The sequence below is a fragment of the Artibeus jamaicensis genome, unplaced genomic scaffold (genome assembly GCF_021234435.1).
Source record: "Artibeus jamaicensis isolate MK-2021 breed Jamaican fruit bat unplaced genomic scaffold, CSHL_Jam_final scaffold_474, whole genome shotgun sequence".
NCBI lineage: Eukaryota > Metazoa > Chordata > Mammalia > Chiroptera > Phyllostomidae > Artibeus > Artibeus jamaicensis.
Window position 1 is genome coordinate 10,656,533 of NW_026522046.1, and position 19,254 is coordinate 10,675,786.

At 37.9% G+C, this 19,254-nt stretch overlaps 1 protein-coding gene across 2 annotated transcripts in view; it reads right to left on the bottom strand.

Annotated features, from left to right (window-relative positions):
- Window positions 1–19,254, bottom strand: part of KCNMB2 (potassium calcium-activated channel subfamily M regulatory beta subunit 2) — a 231,347-nt gene that overhangs the window by 27,421 nt on the left and 184,672 nt on the right. For both annotated transcript variants that reach the window (XM_053658051.1, XM_053658052.1), the window contains exon 2: window positions 6,905–7,027. In XM_053658051.1, the coding sequence (XP_053514026.1) occupies window positions 6,905–6,960 (56 nt within the window). In that variant the 5' untranslated portion in view covers window positions 6,961–7,027. The remainder of the gene's footprint in view (window positions 1–6,904; window positions 7,028–19,254) is intronic.

Sequence of the window (19,254 nt, forward strand, 5' to 3'; positions counted from 1 at the left end):
CAAAATCTGGTACCCAGACCAAATCAGACAAAAAGGAAAACTGCATAAACATAAATGTAAAATTTTAAAACCAAGTTAGTTCACTGAGTCTAACAATATACAAAAGTGAAAACACATCATGACCAAGTTGGGGCTATCCAGGAATATAATGTTGTCATCATTTGATTATCTATTAATGTAACATATTATATAAACATTTTAAAGGGTTACTATCATAGATTAATGCAATAAATGTAGAGAAACATATCTTATAAAATTTTAAATCTATTCATGATAAAAATTCTTACCAAATCAGAAATAAAAATATTCTTTCTGTGATAAGTAGTATAGAGAAATTAATTATAATACTAAAGTTTATACTTAATGAAATGTTTAAAGAATCTACTTGATGCACAAAAACAAATCAAAGATGTTCACTATTGCCTGTTTTAATTTTATGTTTGTTTTTTAATATGTTTTATTGATTATATTATTATAGTTGTCCCATTTTTCTCCCTTTATTCCTCTCTTCCCTGCACCCCCAATCCCACCAGCATCCCTCCCAACCTTGGTTCATGTTCATGGGTTGTACATATAAGTTCTTTGGTTTCTCCATTTCCTATACTATTTTTAACTTTACTCTGTCTATTTTGTACCTACCATTTATGCTTCTTATTCCCTGTACCTTTTCCCCAATTCTTGCCCCTCTATCTCCCCATTAATAATGCTCCATGTGATCTCTATTTCTATGAATCTGTTCCTGTTCTACTTATTTGGTTAGTTTGCTTTTGTTTTTGCTTTTTAGGGTCAGTCGTAGATAGTTGTGAGTTTGTTATCATTTCAGTGTTCATAGTTTTGATATTCTTATTTTTCTTAGATAAGTTCCTTTAACATTTCATATACTAAGGGCTTTGTGATGATCAACTCCTTTAACTTGACCTTATCTGGGAAGCACTTCATCTGCCTTTCCATTCTAAATGAGAGCTTTGCTGGATAGAGTAATCTTGGATGTAGGTCCTTGCCTGTCATGACTTTGAAGACTTCTTTCCAGCCCCTTCTTGCCTGCAGGGTTTCTTTTGAGAAATCAGCCGATAGTCTTGTGGGAATTTCTTTGTAAGTAACTATCTCCTTTTCTCTTGCTGCTTTTAAGATTCTCTCCTCTTTAATCTTGGGTAATGTAATTATGATGTGCCTTGGTGTGTGCTTCCTTGGGTCCAACTTCTTTGGGACTCTCTAAGCTTCCTGGACTTCCTGGAAGTGTATTTCCTTTGCCAGATTGGGGAAGTTCTCCTTCATTTTCAATTTCTTGCTCTTACTCTTCCTCTTACTGGCGCCCCTTTGATTTTCATGTTGGAACATTTAAAAATGTCCTGGAGGTTCCTAAGCCTTTCCTCATTTTTTTGAATTCTTGTTTCTTCATTCTGTTCTGGTTGAATGTTTATTTCTTCCTTTTTGTTCTAAATCATTGATTTGAGTCTCAGTTTCCTTCCCGTCACTTTTGGTCTTTTGTACATTTTCCTTTATTTCACAATTCATAGCCTTCACTTTTTCCTCTATTTTGTGATCATACCCAACCATTTTTGTGAGCATCTTGATTGCCAGTGTTTTGAACTCTGCATCTGATAGGTAGGCTATCTCTTCATTGCTTAGTTCTGTTTTTGGAGCTTTGATCTGTCCTTTCATCTGGGCCATATGTTTTTGTCTCAGCCTGCCTACTATGTAGTAATGGGTAGGGCCTCAGGTATTTGCCACAGTGAGGCAAGCCTTGTTGCTACAATGTGGTGCTGTATATGGGGGTGGGGTTGAGAGGGAACAATGCCACTTGCTTGGCTTTCACACAGTTTTCAGTCACTTCCCCCACTATCCACAAGCAAATTGGACCCTTTGGTGCTAATACCTAGGTGGGTGGGTTTGTGTACATTCTAGGACTCTTTGGGTCTCTCCAATGAACTCTCCTGTGGGCTGGGAGTTTCCACCATCACTGCAACCCCCACAGATTTTTACAGTCACAGGTTTTGATGCTTTATTTCCCTGTGCTGGAACACTGGTTTGTGCAGTCTATCTTGCTCCCCAGTTGTTCCTCCCAGGTTATCTGCATGAAAATGTGGGACCACCTGGTCCACTGGCCACCATCTTGCTGTGAATCCTCTTTACCCTGGCTACCTGTCTTTGCCCCTCTTACTAGTCTGGGTAAATGTTTCTTCTTTAACTCTTTGGTTATCAGACTTTCATATAGTTCAATTATCTGGCAGTTCTGGGTATTTTTGTTTTTAAATTTGTTTTTATCCTTCTTTTGATTGTGCAAGGAGGCAAAGTGTATCTACCTATGACTCCATCTTGGCCAGAAGTCATCTGTTTTATACATGATTTATAGCTAGTGTAATAAAACAAGAAAAACAAAAGAATGGTAAACAATATTTTTACTGATAAAAAAGAAATAATAATGTATTATTCAACAATGATATAATTATGAAGAGAATACAAAAGAATATACAGATAAGTTATTAGAATTAGTGATAAAATTTAGCATAGTTGAAACAAAAAGTTCATATATTATTTGCCTTCCTATATACTTGCAAAAATAGAAAATATAATTTAAATATTAGAAAAAGAAACTTAGGAATAAATGTAATGAACTTTGTGTAAACTCTTTAGAGAAGCTATTTGCACACAATAAACAGACAAAGGGTTAATATAAACTTTTAGAAAGAATTCTTATAACTGAGCCCTGGTGGGTGGCTCAGTTCATTGGATCATTGTCCCGTACATCAAAAGGTTGCAGTTGTAGGTTTGATCCTAGTTAGGGCACATACCTAGGTTATGGTTCAATCCCTAGTCGGGGAGCATAGGAGAGGGAACTGATAATTGATGTCTCTCTTTCTCTCTCCCCCTGCCCTTTCTCTCTCTCTAAATAATTAATAAGCATATCCTCGGGTGAGGATTTTTTTAAATCTTCAAAAGAAAAGAACTCTTACAAATCAGTAAGAAAAAGACAAACAATCTAGTAAAAAAATGGGCCACATTCTTGAACAGGCACTTGGGAAAAAAGAACTAGAGAAATAGGCTCGATGTTATTCCTAATCTGAGAAATGGGAATTGAAAGCACAATACCCTCTGAATTGATAAAAATTAAAAATCCGAAAACTCTAGGCAAGGCTGTAGGGCAGTAGCACCACATCTGCATCTGGAGCTGCTCTGGAAGGCCATGGGATTACCTGGGAAAGTGGGAACTGCGTACTTTCAAACCAACCGTTCCCAAGTTAGATATATATCCTTAGAAGTGTTTGCACATGTACGAGGAGACATCAGTAAAAAGTATTCCAGCAGCATTATTGGTAGAAGAAGAACTGAGAATAATACAAATGTCTATTAGCAGGAGACTGGGTGAATACATGGCAGTGTATTTACATAATGGCGTACAACTAGAGAGAAAATGAGCCACAGCTACTCACATGTAAATAATAGGAACACTGAGTTCGGTAAAATGAGTTGCAGAACAATTCCTATGCTATGATTTCATTTATATAAACTCTCCAAACATTCAGAAGTAAACAACATCTTGTGGCATGTGAAAGATCCATGAAGAAAAGCAAGGGAATAATAAACACAAAAGGCAGACCCTGGTTATCTCTGGCTGGGGGCTGGGATAGGAAGGATGATGCCTTTAGAGAAGCATCCTCAAGGGTGTCAAAAACCCTGATGTTTTAAAGTTTAATGAAGCGTACTCAGATGTTTATTATGTCATTATTCTTAGTATGTCGACATGTGACACATATTTATTCATATCAGTTTAGTGTTTAATAAAACACTTTGAAGAATATTTGATACTCAGCTGTTGTGTCTTTAGCCAATAACCTTTTCTTCTAATTCTAAATTAGTTATTCCTGCTGCTATTTTATTTTACCATCTAAAATTTAGGGATTAATGTAAGCGCACTTATTAGAAAAGGAAAAAGTAAAGTTTTTTTTCATATTGCTGGGTGCGTGGAATGGAGGATAAGGATAAAGAACAGTGTTTTGCATATAGTGAATAATCAGGACTGGCAATGAATTACAATAATAAACAAAGAGTAAAATTGAGTTCAACTTCCCTTGAGCATTAAAACACTTGGTTTCAGAATTTTCGGTGGACTTTTCCTTCCACTTGGTTGCTGTACCTGTCTGTAAACTATCTCCTGATATTCCACCTCTTCAGGAGTCCCAGGGCAGCAAATATCCTGAGAAGTTTGGTCTCAGGAGAGGCCACGTGGAGTGGAGCCAAGGATGCCGGCTGCCTGGCCTCTGGGACTGCTGCGGAGCACAGCTGGGGAAGCCAGACACAGAGGCCAGGTTGGCTGAATGAGAAGGAACTGAGGGTGCAACAAGGACCAGCAGTTCTGGGCAGTGCTGCCCACAACCTAGTTCATTTGTTTCAGAATAGTTAACTTGAGGACCTTAATGATCTAGATTCATTGTCAGCCATCATCACCTTCATTATAACCATGATTACTGCCGCCAAGAACATCAGCTGTTGTTCGAAGTCAGTTTTAAACTCTGAGTCTTATGCTACTACAATGAAGATGAAAATGTGGTCAAGAAAGATACAGGCAAATGAACCAACATCAAACTAAAGATACTGGCCTAGGGGAAATTTCTACTTCTATATTTGTTGGCTGTTTTTCCATTTGCCCTTGACTTTGTAGGCCAATGCCATGCACATTAATTTAATAAGTCTTGGCATCCCCATTCTCTAAATAAAGCCTGCTGAAAATGACTGATTTATAGTCAATATTTTAATTATTTTAAATCCCATGGTCACTGAAATCAAACTTTGAAAAAAAGGATAAATAGTAATTTAAGAGTTTCATAAATCTTATTAGTGCAAAATGTGAAGCTAATTATTTGCTCCATTTAACTCTATAAGTATCGCCAATAAATCATATTCATATGTTTGTTACCTCCTTTAATATCACTATTGTCAACTCTATCTTAACAACATTTTTGCCTTGTGGGCTTGACTTTTCACTGCTTCTCCAAATATCTCATGTTTTACGCTATGCAACCTGTGGGGTGTAGGGGAGAGAGTATGACCTTGAGTTCAAACCCTGATTCCAACACTGGATAGTTATTGGACCTTAGGAAGTTATTTAAAATCTCTGAACCTCAGTTCCCCATCTATAAAATGGGCACAATAATTCCTATCTCATACATGGAAAGAGAACAGTTCATGTAAAACATGCAGTACACAGTAATTGTTCTTGAATGTTAGTCCTTCGTAGGAAGAGATATGCAGAGCAAAATGCACTCAAATTGTTTTGATGAGAATAAGTGGAATCTGAAACAAATATGTCTCACTTTACTTACTCTGACAAAGCCTTCAAAATCTAAGGAAGGGCTGGCCACTGGCAGTCACAATTCTCCTAGTGCGACAAAATCTCTGCCCTGCTGCACCATCGCTGGTGGTGGATTTTTGTTTTTTAAGGAAATGAAGGAAGTACATATGTAATATGGAACTTTGAAAAGACACATGGGATTTTAGTCTTCTAGTATAGGTCTTGCCAAAAGATGATTCAACTTGGCTTGAAAGCAAGTAGAAAAATAACTTGATTAAACATTGAGAAGCATGTGAAATTCTAGAGATGAACAAAGACAGTAAGTTTTCAGTTGATTTGTGTGTATTATGATGAACACAGAGTTTTTTTTGAACTTTGTTCTAACACTAGTTGCCTTCTGTACTGTGATTTTACTCAAACGTCATGTCATTATTTTTTTTAAATGAAGATAATATATTATAAAGCTCTTGGAAAGTTGAGAATTGAAAAACATGCACTTTCTTATGCATGTATTTTTGTGGCTGTAATAATTGTTTGTATGCAATTTTTCAACCTGATTTTTAGTTAATATTATGACAAAACATTTAAAAATACTAATTTAAAAATAATTTGACAGGTTTTCTATTGTGAATATTAAAGTTGCTTCAAGATTTTTGCTGTAATATATAATTATTCTGAAGAACAATTTTGTTTTCAGATTTTTTCAAAGGCTCTTATCTGTATGGAAATACAGATTAAAAAAAATAAAAGTACTAGCTCTTCAAACTACATTCTAATAATCTTCCCTCAGGTCTTTCTTCTTGTTTCCAGCACAATTTATCAATCCTGATTTCTATCGCAATCTGCAGGTAGGTGAGGTGTGATTATGTTGCAAAATACTAGTATAGACACTTTTGTTTAAAAGTAAGTTTTACCAAACTTAAGTAATAGTGAAAGGTTAATGAAAAAGAGAGAGACACTGAAGAAAACATATTTAAAAGTGGCCAGAGAATTTTATGTATGCATTCACCCATGTGGGAGGGCTGGACTGAGCTGTGTATTTGTCATTTTATTTTTCGTTAACACTGCCAGTGCCCTTTAACCTTTTTTCTTATTCCCTCATTTCTCCCCTACCCCAGACTATTGTTGCAGGGAATCTGAGGGTTCCACAGACTTGTCCCTCTTCTTTTTTTCTCTCACTGTTACTGCTTTCCTTCCCTACCATGTGTCTAGTGCCTTGAAACGCAGTAGTCATCATTTCAGTTCTGTAAGTAATGAGCATTGTCTATAAGCCAGGTATAGTGGTAGATGCTAGAAATTCAATGGAGAGTAAAACATAGTCTGTGCTGATCAAGAGGATGGAGGGAGGTTCTGACTGAATGGGTATCTGAAGGCAGAGATGGAGTATGCTAAGAGATGAGTAGGTGTGCATGTGCAAAGGGCGTTTCTCACAGGGACAGACACTGCAAAGCTGTGTGGTGAAAGTGAGCCTGGAGAGTGCATTGAGAAGGAAGGGCAAAAAGTCTGAAAGCCCATTCCCTCGACATAGAGCTTAGCCTACATTAACACATGCAAAACATGCAGCTCATTTGTCCAGTGCTTTTCCATTGGTATCCTGTCTGGGTTGTCAGTTACCTTTTCTCATCGTGTCTGTAAGATGAAGAGGTCCGGCCACTGGTCCATATAAACATCTTAGAGGATGTTGGTCCAGGAGCTTCTTCCCTTATGGTGGAAGTCCTGGAGGAATGATGAAAAGACCTAAAAGAGGTACACACTGAAGTTCAGTGCATTGCTTTAAATTCTGGGAACTCCATATCAACAACAACCAATAACTCTCAGTGGACTGACCTTTAAATAACATCAGGTTTCTGCTCCTGTGGGGCAGCGGGTCTCAACTTTGGCTGCACATTAAAATCAACTAGGAATCTTATAAAAACACTGAAGCATGCCCCCCCCCCCCGCAAATGTGCCGTGTTTTTAAAACTTCCCAGTTGTTTCTAAAGCACCACTGGAGGTGAGAGCCTCTGCCTTAAGGCAACATGGTTTTCTAATTGAGGTTAACATCGTATTTCCTCCAAAATGCCTCCTCCAAGAAGATAGTTTTGGCATGGTTTGACACTATGGTATAGTATGGTGTCACACTGTAGTATACAGTATTTTTCCAAAAATTTGGTTCAGATTTGGATACTAAAAATTTTTCCCCTTTCTTCTGCAAAATGTTTTCCTCGAAGCTGACAGATGTGGCGTTTTGGGGACGGAGCATTATCTTTTAAATGTGCACTACTGTTGTCAGAGCTGTGGGGTTGCCTCCTCGCAGTGGAGCGTCTGAGAAAGTGACAGCAGCCGTAGCAGCAGGCACTCCCTGGCTCCTTGAGGCCAGGTTCACAGGATCCAGAGCCAAGCTACTACAGGAATGTTGTGTTCTTTTGGTTGTGGCTGACTTAGGGATACCTTCTTTTATCTCTCAGAATGGCACTAAAAGTGGTTAGCTATTATTATTTACTTTCTATGTAATAATTATCTTCTAGGGAGTAATAAACATTAAATATCCTAGCAATCTGAATTACATATAAAATTTAAAATGATATTTAGCAAGTAGGACAAAGGAAGAAAGGAAGGGTGGTGATTCCTTTATGGTTTCACTGTCACTCTTGGCTTTCCTTTAGGTTGAACACAATATTAATTGTAAGCAGGAAGATGGATATAATATGAGCTACTCTGTATCTTATACACATGTCACGAAATGACATATGTATAAAACCTTACACATAAAAACCATGTAAGGTGGAAATGTTAATATTTCCAGATTACAAATGATGCTTCCAGGAGTTTGGGATATTTGTCACATTTAGAAGAATTGGACTCATGCTTCCAACCAACATCTGCTTGCTTCTAGTTCTCGTGCTCTTTGGAGAAAGACACATTCTGGTCTTGCCCGGTGATTCTCAAATTGTAATGTGCATACAAATTCCCTGGGGATCTACAATGTAGAATATGATTCAGTGGGTCTGGGGCAGGGCCCAGGATTCTGCATTTCTAACATTCTTTTGTAGGATGCTGATATCACTGGTCTGCAGACAACACTGAGCAAAAAACTCAGGGCTTGTACTCAGAGTCAATGGTTGGTTATAAGCCCAATTTTGCCTAACTAGCTGTGTGGCTTTGAGAAAGTCACTTCACTTTTCCCAGGCTTAGTTGTTTTTAATCTGTAACAACACATTTAAAATAGATAACTTCTGAGAACTCCCTCAGCTCCAAAATTTTGTGATTCAGTACATTGAAGAATGAATCTAAGTACGTTGTAAGTCATTGTGTGCTGACTTTCTGGGAGCAGGTCTGGGAATAGTGCTCCTTCTATAACCCTCAGCCCGTGTCAGAGATAGAAGGGACAGAGGCCATAGGAGATGTCAGGGGTTTGGTAACCAATATGAATGCAAGAAATCATACTTCCACCCTTGGTCTCTTAGGATAAATGTCAGGAATGAATAGATGCACCCAAATAGATGTCCTAAAAGGTTTTAGAAAAATTTAGAAGTTAAATCTGCTAGCTCTTTCAGTGTCTTGGATCTTATATATTGAAAGTTATTTAGACAAACATACAATAAAAATAGTTATTTATGTTCCTTTTTAAACAGCTTTAAAGCATAAATTGTCTCAAGTTCCATCCATGTTGCCTGGCCACTGTGGCTCAGTAGGCTGGAGTGTTGTCAGTTTGATTCCTGGCTGGGGCACACACCTAGGTTGTGGGTTTGATCCCCAGTCAGGTCATCTATGGGCGGCAACCAATAGATGTTGCTCTCTGGCACTGATATTTCTCTCTCTCTCTCCCTTCCCCTCTCTCTAAAAAGCAATGGATATGCCCTTGAATGAGAATAAAATAAAACTTTAAAACATCCATCCATTATGTTACAAATGGCAGTATTTCATCTTTTTATGGCTGAGTAGTATTCCATGGCCATATATATATATATATTCTTATATATACATATATATGGCCAATCTTATAAAAATAATTTATGTATATGTGTGTATATATATATATATATATATACACACACACACACATATATATATGGCCATGGAATACTACTCAGCCATAAAAAGATGAAATATTGCCATTTGTAACATTTTTATATACAATCTTATATAAAAATATTATATGTATAAAAATAATCTTTTTTGTCCAGTTATCCATTATTCATTCATAAGCACTTAGATTATTCCCATGGCTTCATTCTTATAGATAATGTTGCAATGAACATAGGGGTACATATATCTTTAGGAATAAGTGGTTTCATATTTTTTCAGGCATACACCACAAAGAGGAATTGCTGGATCATATGGTAGTTCTACATTGTTTCACTCATATATGGAATATAAAACAAAAGTAACAAACTAACAAAACAAAAACAAACTCACAGACACCAGAATGGTGGTCACCAGAGGGGAAGAGGGGTAGGAAGGGGGTGGAGTGTGTAAAGGGCCAAATATATGGTACCAGGAGGAAACCAAACTTTGGGTCATGAGCAGCAGTAGAATATATAGATGTTGAATTATAATGTCGTACTTTTAAAATTTCTAGAATGTTATTAATCAATATTACCCAAATAAATTTAACTAAAAACATATAGAATAGAGGTTAAATTCATTAGTATGAAAATAAATCCACCTTCAGAAAATAAGAAGAATTGTAATCTATATTGAATAAACCACTTCATAAAAATGAGGATTGGCTTAAACTTTCAGGAAGTTATTTGCACATCCACTCTGGTCACTTTAATCACCCCTCAAATGATTGGGGATGTGGAGTAGACAAAGAAAAGTGGCACAAATTTGAGTCAAAGTAAAGCAGTAAATGACTGGGTTCCTGGCCAATTACTGGTTATTAGCCAGCATTGAATAGACACACCAAATATATTATAAGTGCTTTGAAATCATTCCAAGTGAAAGGGGCTGCAGTGATTTAGTGTACTTAGGGTACTTTTCAGACTGCATGCCATTATTCTAGCATTGCACCCTGGCTCTGCTGTTTTAGGATGATGCAGAAAGGGGGAGATGAAAGGTACATATCTATTCTAATTAACTGTCTAAAGCTGGTTGGAAAGGACTTATTGACTCCTCAGGTTATTCCAATAAGTGGATTTGAGTTGCTTTACTCCAGTTCTTACATTCATAGAGACACAGTTATTTAAAACCTGCTAAGTTATTCGTTAATTAAAAGGGAAGAAAGTAGCTGCTTTAAGGACAACAGTGTAAAGGTTTGTGGAGGTTGAAAACAATTTCCAGACTTCAAAGAAACACTTGGATTATGTTAATGAGGCTGGTTCGGAGGTTCTCTCAGCTCAAAGGCAGCCCTCCTGAACTCTTTACATAATTACCTCAATTCTGCCAAGGAACTTTTTGTTTGAATTGTGATTAGGAAAAGTTATATAGAGACAAGAAAAGTACTTCATAATATTTTGTAATTTGGAATCCTAGCATGAAACACAGTTGCATTAGTGGCTGCACAGGGCTGTGGGCAAGGGGAGGAAACCAGGGTCTAATTCCATCACTAAGTGTTCAATGAACTGAGGTGAATTGGGCAGGGCCACGGCTCCATGCAGACAATATGATGGGAAAACCAGAGTCCTAAAGGATGCAGTCTCAGCCTAATGAGGGCAGGATGTCAGTGAGACTGTAACAATTTCTTGTCCCAGGAATTTATAAAGAGGCCCTTTCCATCTCTCAGGCACACACACTGTGGGTTTCTTCCTCCCTGCTTGGTCACACTTTTTCCCCTCTGCCTTCCTTCCCTGACCATGAAGGAAAGTCTCTGTTTCTAAGACCATCTTGGATGTCACCTCTTCTGTGAAGCCTTCTCTGGCCCACACGAGCAGCTTCCTCTCTGCTCCTGATTCTTTGTATTTACCTGTGCTAGACCGAGGTACAACTCATCCTGCCTCCCCTGGGAGGCTGTGGGCATTCAGGGCAGGGCTGTCTGTGTCTTCTGCACCTTCATAGCAGGACACAGGACACAGTGAAATATTGGTCGTGTTTGGTGCCTTGACCATCTAAGAATCTATTGGAAAGCATGACCATTGGTACTGACGCTGGCCTCCCAGGTGGGGCTCACTACCGCTGGGTGCAGCCCATGGCTCCTTCTGGATTCTTCATTTAGCTTGGGATGCCCGTCCTTCTTCCCACTCCCCACCTCTTCTCCTCCCTTCTGATTGTCCTGCTCCCTCTGTCTCATTCATTGACTTGGACAGGAAGTTTCTATCGCTTGCCGAATTGTCATCCAGTAAGGTTTTCTTCAGAGAGGACAGCATGGCCTACTGAAAAGATGAGCAGCAGAGCCCGATGGGCTGGTTTATTTGTGCACACTTGGCATTGCCTCCTACCAGCCATGTGACTTTGAACAAGTCAGTTTGACATCTCTGTGTCTTAGCTTCCTTTGACTGTAAAAATAGGAATAATAACATTTGCCTCTTTGGTTGCTTGAAACATAAATGAGATAATAGATGCAAAGGTACCTAAAGTAGATTAAAGCACATAGTAGGTACATAGTAAACATTAGTTTCTTTCTTTTTCCTGTGTTATTAATTTTGAAAGCAAACATAATTGGATTTTATTTTTTTGTTAAAAAAATCCAATTAAGTTGTTTTGTACTTGTACATTGAGACTATTGATTTTTTTGTTCCCTATGGGTTAGTGGCACTCAATAGAGAAAAAACCAACTTTCTGAGATATTGAGATAATAAAATCTGAAGTACTTCCTTATTCACATTAAGTTAATACCCATCCTGAGCAAGAGAAGCATGAAGAAGGTGCCTCTGAACCCTGGACACACATTGGAATCATTAAGGGGACTTCTAAAAAGTACTGGTGCCCAGACAATTCTGCTATGCAGCCAGGGGAGAAACACTGCTACAAACTCTCAGGCTCTGATTTAATAAAGTTGAATTCTTTTCCTTAAAATTTAAGTACAATTGGTATACATCCTTATATTAGTTATATTACTTTCAGGTATCCAATGCAATGACTTGACCTTTTTATACCTTACAATGTGATCACCTCATCAATTTCTAATAATTATTGTCACTGTGCAAACTTACCACAGCATTTTTTACCATATTCCCCATCACCTTTATCCCATCCCAGCGATGCCCTCTTCTGGTAATCATCCCTTTGGTCTCTGTTTCTATGCATCTGTTATTGTTTTGGGTTTTTTTTTGTTCATTTGTCTTGTTTTTTTTAGATTCCACAATAAAAGTTAAACCATACGGTATTCGTCTTTCTCAGCTTGACTTATTTCACTTAGCACAATACCCTCTAGATCCATCCTTATTATCTCAAATGGCCAGATTTCATTCCTTTTTTGGTTGTGTTATATTCCATTATGTGTGTGTGTGTGTGTAAAATCTTCTTTATCCATTCATCTACCAATGGATACCTAGATTGCTTCCATATCTTGGCTATTGTAAATAATGCTGCATATATCTTTTGGAATTAGTGTTCTTATTTTCTCTAGATAAATATCTAAATGTAGACTTTCTGGGTCATATGGTAGTTCTTTTAGTTTTCTTGAGGAATCTCCACAGTTTTACACAGTGGCTACACCAAATTGCAATCCCACTAACAGTGCACAAAGGTTTTCTTTCTCCACATCCTCAACAAAAAATAACAAATAAGTTAAATTCTCTATGGAGACTCCCCTTCTTCTAGAAGCTTCAGATGGAGACTGACAGTTCTAGTGTGCCACTCTGCGCAGTGGCTTTTTACTCTGTACCAGTGTGTAGGCCTCAAGGTGACAGCTGCAAGGACAAGTGACACACAAGGCAGGAAAGAGCAAAGTGGATGCAGTTTCCTGGTGTCAGTGGCCTTGAGCTATGCACATGGGATACTCTTAATGCACTCTGCTTTATTACACAGCAAGCAAGAGCCGGAGGAACTATGTAACACATAATTATATGCCTAATCTTGTGTAAAATTGTAATACTAATGACATCACAGCAGCAACTTAAAAGGGCACTCAAAGCACAGAAGTTTAGGAATGCTTCTAATGCATGGGACTTTATCTTTGCAGACAGCAAATTATATGTTCTCCATAGGAATTGAGTTGTTTTGGCTTCAGGCCCTTTGGAGGAAGAAGTCAAATGTGTGGTGATAATTTTAGACCTAGTGATATAATTTAGAAAACACTGGTACCTTTTGTTAAGAGGAGCTTGAAATATCGTTGGGATGTTTTCTTCCCTAATGAACTATTGCACCTTGTTTTCATTCATTTGGGCATCTGTTTGATAACATTTATTAAGTGCTGTACATGTGCCAGGGACTGTAGCCACTCATTTCTGTTTCTGAGGAGTACACAGTCCACGCAGGGGTCAGAATAACAAATTGACCTTTTTATTATACCAGAACTGCTCTTTTTAAAGGTGCTATAGTTACGTGTCTCTCCTCATCCTTTTTTAAAAAAGATTTTTATTTATTAATTAATTTTTAGACAGAGGAAAAAGGAGGGAAAGAAAGGTCAATGTGTGGTTGCCCCTCACACGTCCCCTACTGGGGACCTGGCCTGCAACCCAGGCATGTGTCCTGACTGGGAATCGAATTGGTGGCGCTCTATTTCGCAGGCTGGTGCTCAATCCACTGAGCCACACCAACCAGGGTTCTCCTCATCTTATTTAAGCTGTTAACCTAACTGAATTTGGAATCAATATTATTGGTCATCTCCTTCTTCTCAAAATGACTTATGGGACAATGTTCTCTGAGCTCTCTTTCTTACTCTCTAGCTGGTCCTTCCATTTCTTTGTTCCTATTTCTCTACCTACCTCTTAAGTGTTAATGTCATTTGGGGGACTAGCAAGTGCTCATGAATAGTCTCTTGACAATGCTTTAGAACAAGAATTTGAAAGACCTTTCTTCCCTAGTTTGATGCCCTAATTTGATGCCTGGAAGATCGAGTGAAGAGCTCTGTTTGCTGCCCAGTTGTGGAGGTAAAAAAAGTATATTGCTGGGCAGTATGGTCTCTATGAGAAGAATCAAATAAGAGAGAATGGATTCTGTAAATTTATATCACAGGCTGCTTTTTAATGGCTGGGTCAACCATGTATGGACTCTTCTGGCTGGAGATGGATGCGGGGGTCACCATGACCTCTGGCATGTATGTGGATCGATTGTTGTTTAGGTAATTGCAATTGTTTGACTTCTGCTCCAGAGGGGCACAGCTCAAGTTAAATAATGTACCTGTCCTTTAGGCTGCTGGGGACTTGGCTCATTGAGCTCAGCAGTTCAGAGACTCTGGGCTTCTAATCTTTACTCTGTCACTGAGGAGCCCTCCTCCCCACCCCACCCCCTGTGTTGCCACTTGTGAAAGGATGGCTGTGGATCTAACTGCCACTCTTTCGGTTAATTCAGCATTATTTTGTCATTCAACAAATATTTACAGAAGATGTAACTATGTGGCTGGCATTAAGCCTTTGTATTAGAATGTACTGGTGAACATAACAGCCATGACCCTTCTCTTACAGAGCCTATAGTATAGAGGAGGGGACAGACTGGCCAGACAAGTGTGGATTGGGGTCTTTACTATAAGATTGTTATGCACGTGAATGCAGTGAAATAAATTTTGCATCACATCTACAGTCATAACATTTATCAGAAATGCTATCTCATGACTAAGTTGAAAGAAGTTTGAAATTACTTTCAGACTGAAATCTCCACTCCACAATGTAGTCATTGTGTAACCTAAATATATAGTTAAACTTTCCTGACACTCATTTTCCTCATCAAGAAAATCAGAGTAATACAGATATAAGAAAGAATTGCCACACTGATGATTTGAAATGATGTACGGCATTGAGTAATCACTCAGTAAATGCCAGTGTTTTCCATTTGGAGGAAATAGCAGAAAAATTTCCCCTAAACAGGCCATCCATACATTAAGTCCTTCTGTTTGATTGAGAAAAAAAGTTCTATGAACAAATGGAATACACATTTCTACATGGTCTTAATTAGTCCACTATTCCATAATTCATTCCTTAATGAGCTTTTCAAGTGGATAATCACCACTGATGTTCAGTTTGATTCTTTCTGTGCTACATAGTTGAAGCCAGTTTGATTGTTCAACATTCACTCTCTTGAGCATCACACATGCACAGCTGGTGTGAGGAAACTTGCTCATAACTCGCGTGTGCCTCCTAGATTAATACGAATGACAGGTTTGTGTTGGTACCATTCATCTCTTCTCAGTGAATGTGGTATAATTCTGACTCCTATTTCAGTTGAAAATCTAGGGAGGTAAACTATAGAAAGCTTTTTATAGAGAACAACTAGAAATGGCAATAAAGGTATGAGGTACTTCTCTAGACCTATATATAATTACTGCATTTATATGCATTGCTTTATTTAATTCTGACAGTAACCCTAGGGGAGCTCACTATCAACCAGAAGAGGAAACAGATATATTCAGAAAGTCAGAAAATCGTCTGAGGTCACATAGTTATTAAGTTCTAAAGTTTGAATTTCAGTCTAGGCCAGTCTAACGCCACAGACCATGCTCTGCTAACCTGTACATTTTGCTAGGCAAACCAAGTACCCAAATCCATATCAGACACATGATGGGTGCCAGGGATGGTGGCCACATTCAGCCTATTTCTTCACTGAGTGCCACAGTCCTTGCCACATTCAACCTAGAGAGAGAAAGTGGGGGTTGGTAGAAGAATAGGGCAGGAATGAGAAAAAGACAAGAAAGTAAAGCATAGTGAAATAGGTGAACTCCAACCCAAGCTTCGCTACTATTGTCTGTGTGACCCTGGGCAAATTTCTAACACTTTTCCTCCTTTGTTTTTTCATACAGTGAAGTTGATAACAGTAGTATATTCCTCATAGAGTTTTTTTGAAGGTTGAGTTAATATAAGGTTAACTTATATTAACCTTATATTATTATCTGGTTAACCTAATATAAGGTTAACTTATCCATTTCATCATAGAGTTTTTTTGAAGGTTGTGTGCTTTGTGATGTTACAATCATATGTATATTATATCAGTGTGCAGTATATGTAACACAAATATATGTTAATATATGTATTTATGTTAATATATGAATATATGACATTACATGAGTTAATATATGAAAAGTACAACATGAGCCCTGACTGGTGTGGTTCAGCAGATTGAGTGCCAGATTGCAAACCAGAGGGTCACTGGTTCACTTCCCAGTCAGGGCACATGCCTGGGGTGCAGGCCAGGTCTTCAGTAGGGGGCGCACCAGAGGCAAACACACATTGATATTTCTCTCCCTCTCTTTCTCCCTCCCTTCCCCTCTCTCTAAAAATAAATAAATGAAATCTTTTTTAAAAGTAAAGCATGAGAGAAATTAAGTATATGCTGTTATTATGACCACTTGGGAAGTGGTTAAATATGTGTTAGATTTGAAGATAGCAGAATCTGTGTAGAAGTTCACACAGTTAAATATATTCAGTAGACACTCATAAGTGTGATCTTAAATTTTTCATGGAGAGAAGAGTGGGGAAAAGAGGAAGGCAGGGCCTCAGCACTGCCTTGTCCCCGACTAGTCTGTAACTGGGCCTTTTCGTGTCCTGGCTACGTATTCCTCACATGTAATGCAAGAGAATTGAAAGAGATGAATATAAGGTTCCTTGTGTCTGAAAATTTTTATTTTGTTCTACTTTAGAAAGTTGTAATCAAGGTCTATTCCTACAACTTGGTTGAATTCTAATTTGCCTTTGGTTAGATATAATTTCTGTTTTACATTCTGTTGATTTCGTAAATGAAGCATTCAGTAAGGCTGCTAGGAAATCTAATAGAACAGAGGGAGGGGAGAGTAAGCACCAAATTGGAAGGCAGCACAGAAACACCTCCCCAAGGTCCCTGAAAAGGATTCCTACAGACCAAGCCACTGCCGTAGAGCTGGACGTCGAGGGTGCGTGCCTTGAAACCTGGTCTGGCTGTCAGTATTCCAACATGCTCTTCTGCCTAATTCCTCCTGCCTCTTAGCCTGTCTCCCCACACAGCCCTGTCTCTAACCCAGTTTTAAAACTACTGCTCTATTCCAAAGAGGATTCGTGATCATGAGTTCTGGGTGCTATGGCAGGTGGTGAGGGAGTTATTTTTGCAGCAAGACAATATGGTTCATAGGTCCTGGTCTGTTCAACTGTAGTCATCATTGGGTGAACAATAGTTAAATTAGTCCACAGCCTCTCCCAGTAGGTGCCTGGAATGGACAATGAATAATATGCATAAATTTCTACTCCGGGAGGAAATCAGCATTCCTAACTCAGCATTCTCAGCCTCAAATTGAGTGGTCCAGTCCTTTCTTTTTTTGAATGGGACAAAGATTCACTTGATTTATCCGTGTGTTTTATTGCTAAGTGGAATAGTGGGAAGAAACCATGGTCACAGGAAGCAGAAAAAACTGAGTTGAAGATCCATTTCTGCTCGTTTCCTGTCAATGTTATATCGCATGCAAGCTAATGAACTTCTCTGAGTCTCTCCCCTTATCTACAAAGTGGGAATGTTAATACAACCTATAAAATTTATTGTGAGGATTAATTAAAATAACCTGACATTGGCAGCTTTTTATTTAATATAGGTATTTATTTATATGTATGATTCTTTGCTTATTTATATATCCTAATTTACCTAATAGGCTAAATTAAAACTATTATCTTGACTAAAGGAAGCTGGCACAGAATTTAGGGAAAACCTTGAATACTAACATTTAAGTGTTAGTATTCGATGAGCTGTAAGAGGTCTTCTAGGCCATAAGCTGATATTGAGACTATGTCTGCGGTTTTCTTGGATAGTCTCTTAAATCTGTAGGCAAATGGGTGTCATTGTAAAAGTAGGTCTTCACAATGTAAAAGCACTAATTGGGCAAAATACATTTTTTTGCCCTCTAAGTCCTACTCTAACTTAGTAGAAGAGGCTGTACTTAAAAACAAAAAAACAACAATAGCAATAGTGATTTTTTTTTTATGGCTACAGGTTGAAGAAAAGCTACAGGTTGAAGAAAAGCTAATTTGAAGATAGAACAAAGAACAATCTGAGTGTCAGTCAGAGTTACAACTAAAATAGCTGACAATAAAGCAAATATGTTTAACTTATATTTCATAGCTTTATTAAAAATTGATCAATTACTATTAGAAGATGCTAGGGAACCAACTTATTACATTAAAAACTGGTAAGTATGGGAAAGAATCAATTATTTATCTTATATTTCATATATTAACTATAGCACTGGGGAACAAAATAGTAGGCGAAGTAAGTTTTTTTTTAAAGATTTTATTTATTTATCTTTAGAGGTAAGGGAAGGAGAGAAGGAGAGAAATATCAATGTATGGTTGCCTCTCATGAGTCCCCTGTTGGCAACTGGCCTGCAACCCAGGCAATGTGCCCTGACTGGGAATTGAACCTTGACTGTGTGGTTCGCAGGCCTGCACTCAATCCACTGAGCTACACCAGCCAAGGCCAAGTAAGTTTTTTTTATAGAAGTACTTCACCTAGTTGATAAGGATGAAATATTAGAATTAAATACCATTTTTCAACACTTAAGTAGCTAAAGTACCTCAATTCTGATACAATTATTATTACCATTAACAAAGAGAGAGATTATGAAATAGCCTTGCCCTCAAACCCAAATCTGATCAATCCCCTGGAGACAACAAACAATTTACAGAAAGTAAAGAGGCTGGAAGATCATATTATAAAATGCTATGTGGAAGCTATCAGCAAAATTGATACTGTGAGAAGCTCTATGGAAAAGATCACTTGGAGCCTTTAAGAAATTATTGCTGAGGTGAAATAGAGAAGGAATCTATAGATTAAATAGACTTAAAAGATATTTAGACTAACTAAAATGTGTGAATTTTATTTGAATTCAAATTTACAAACTGAAATAAAGTCGTGTGTTTTTCTATTTTTAATTTTTTAAATTGTCACCCAAGGACATTTTTTTCATTGCTTTTAGAGAGGAAAGAAGGGAG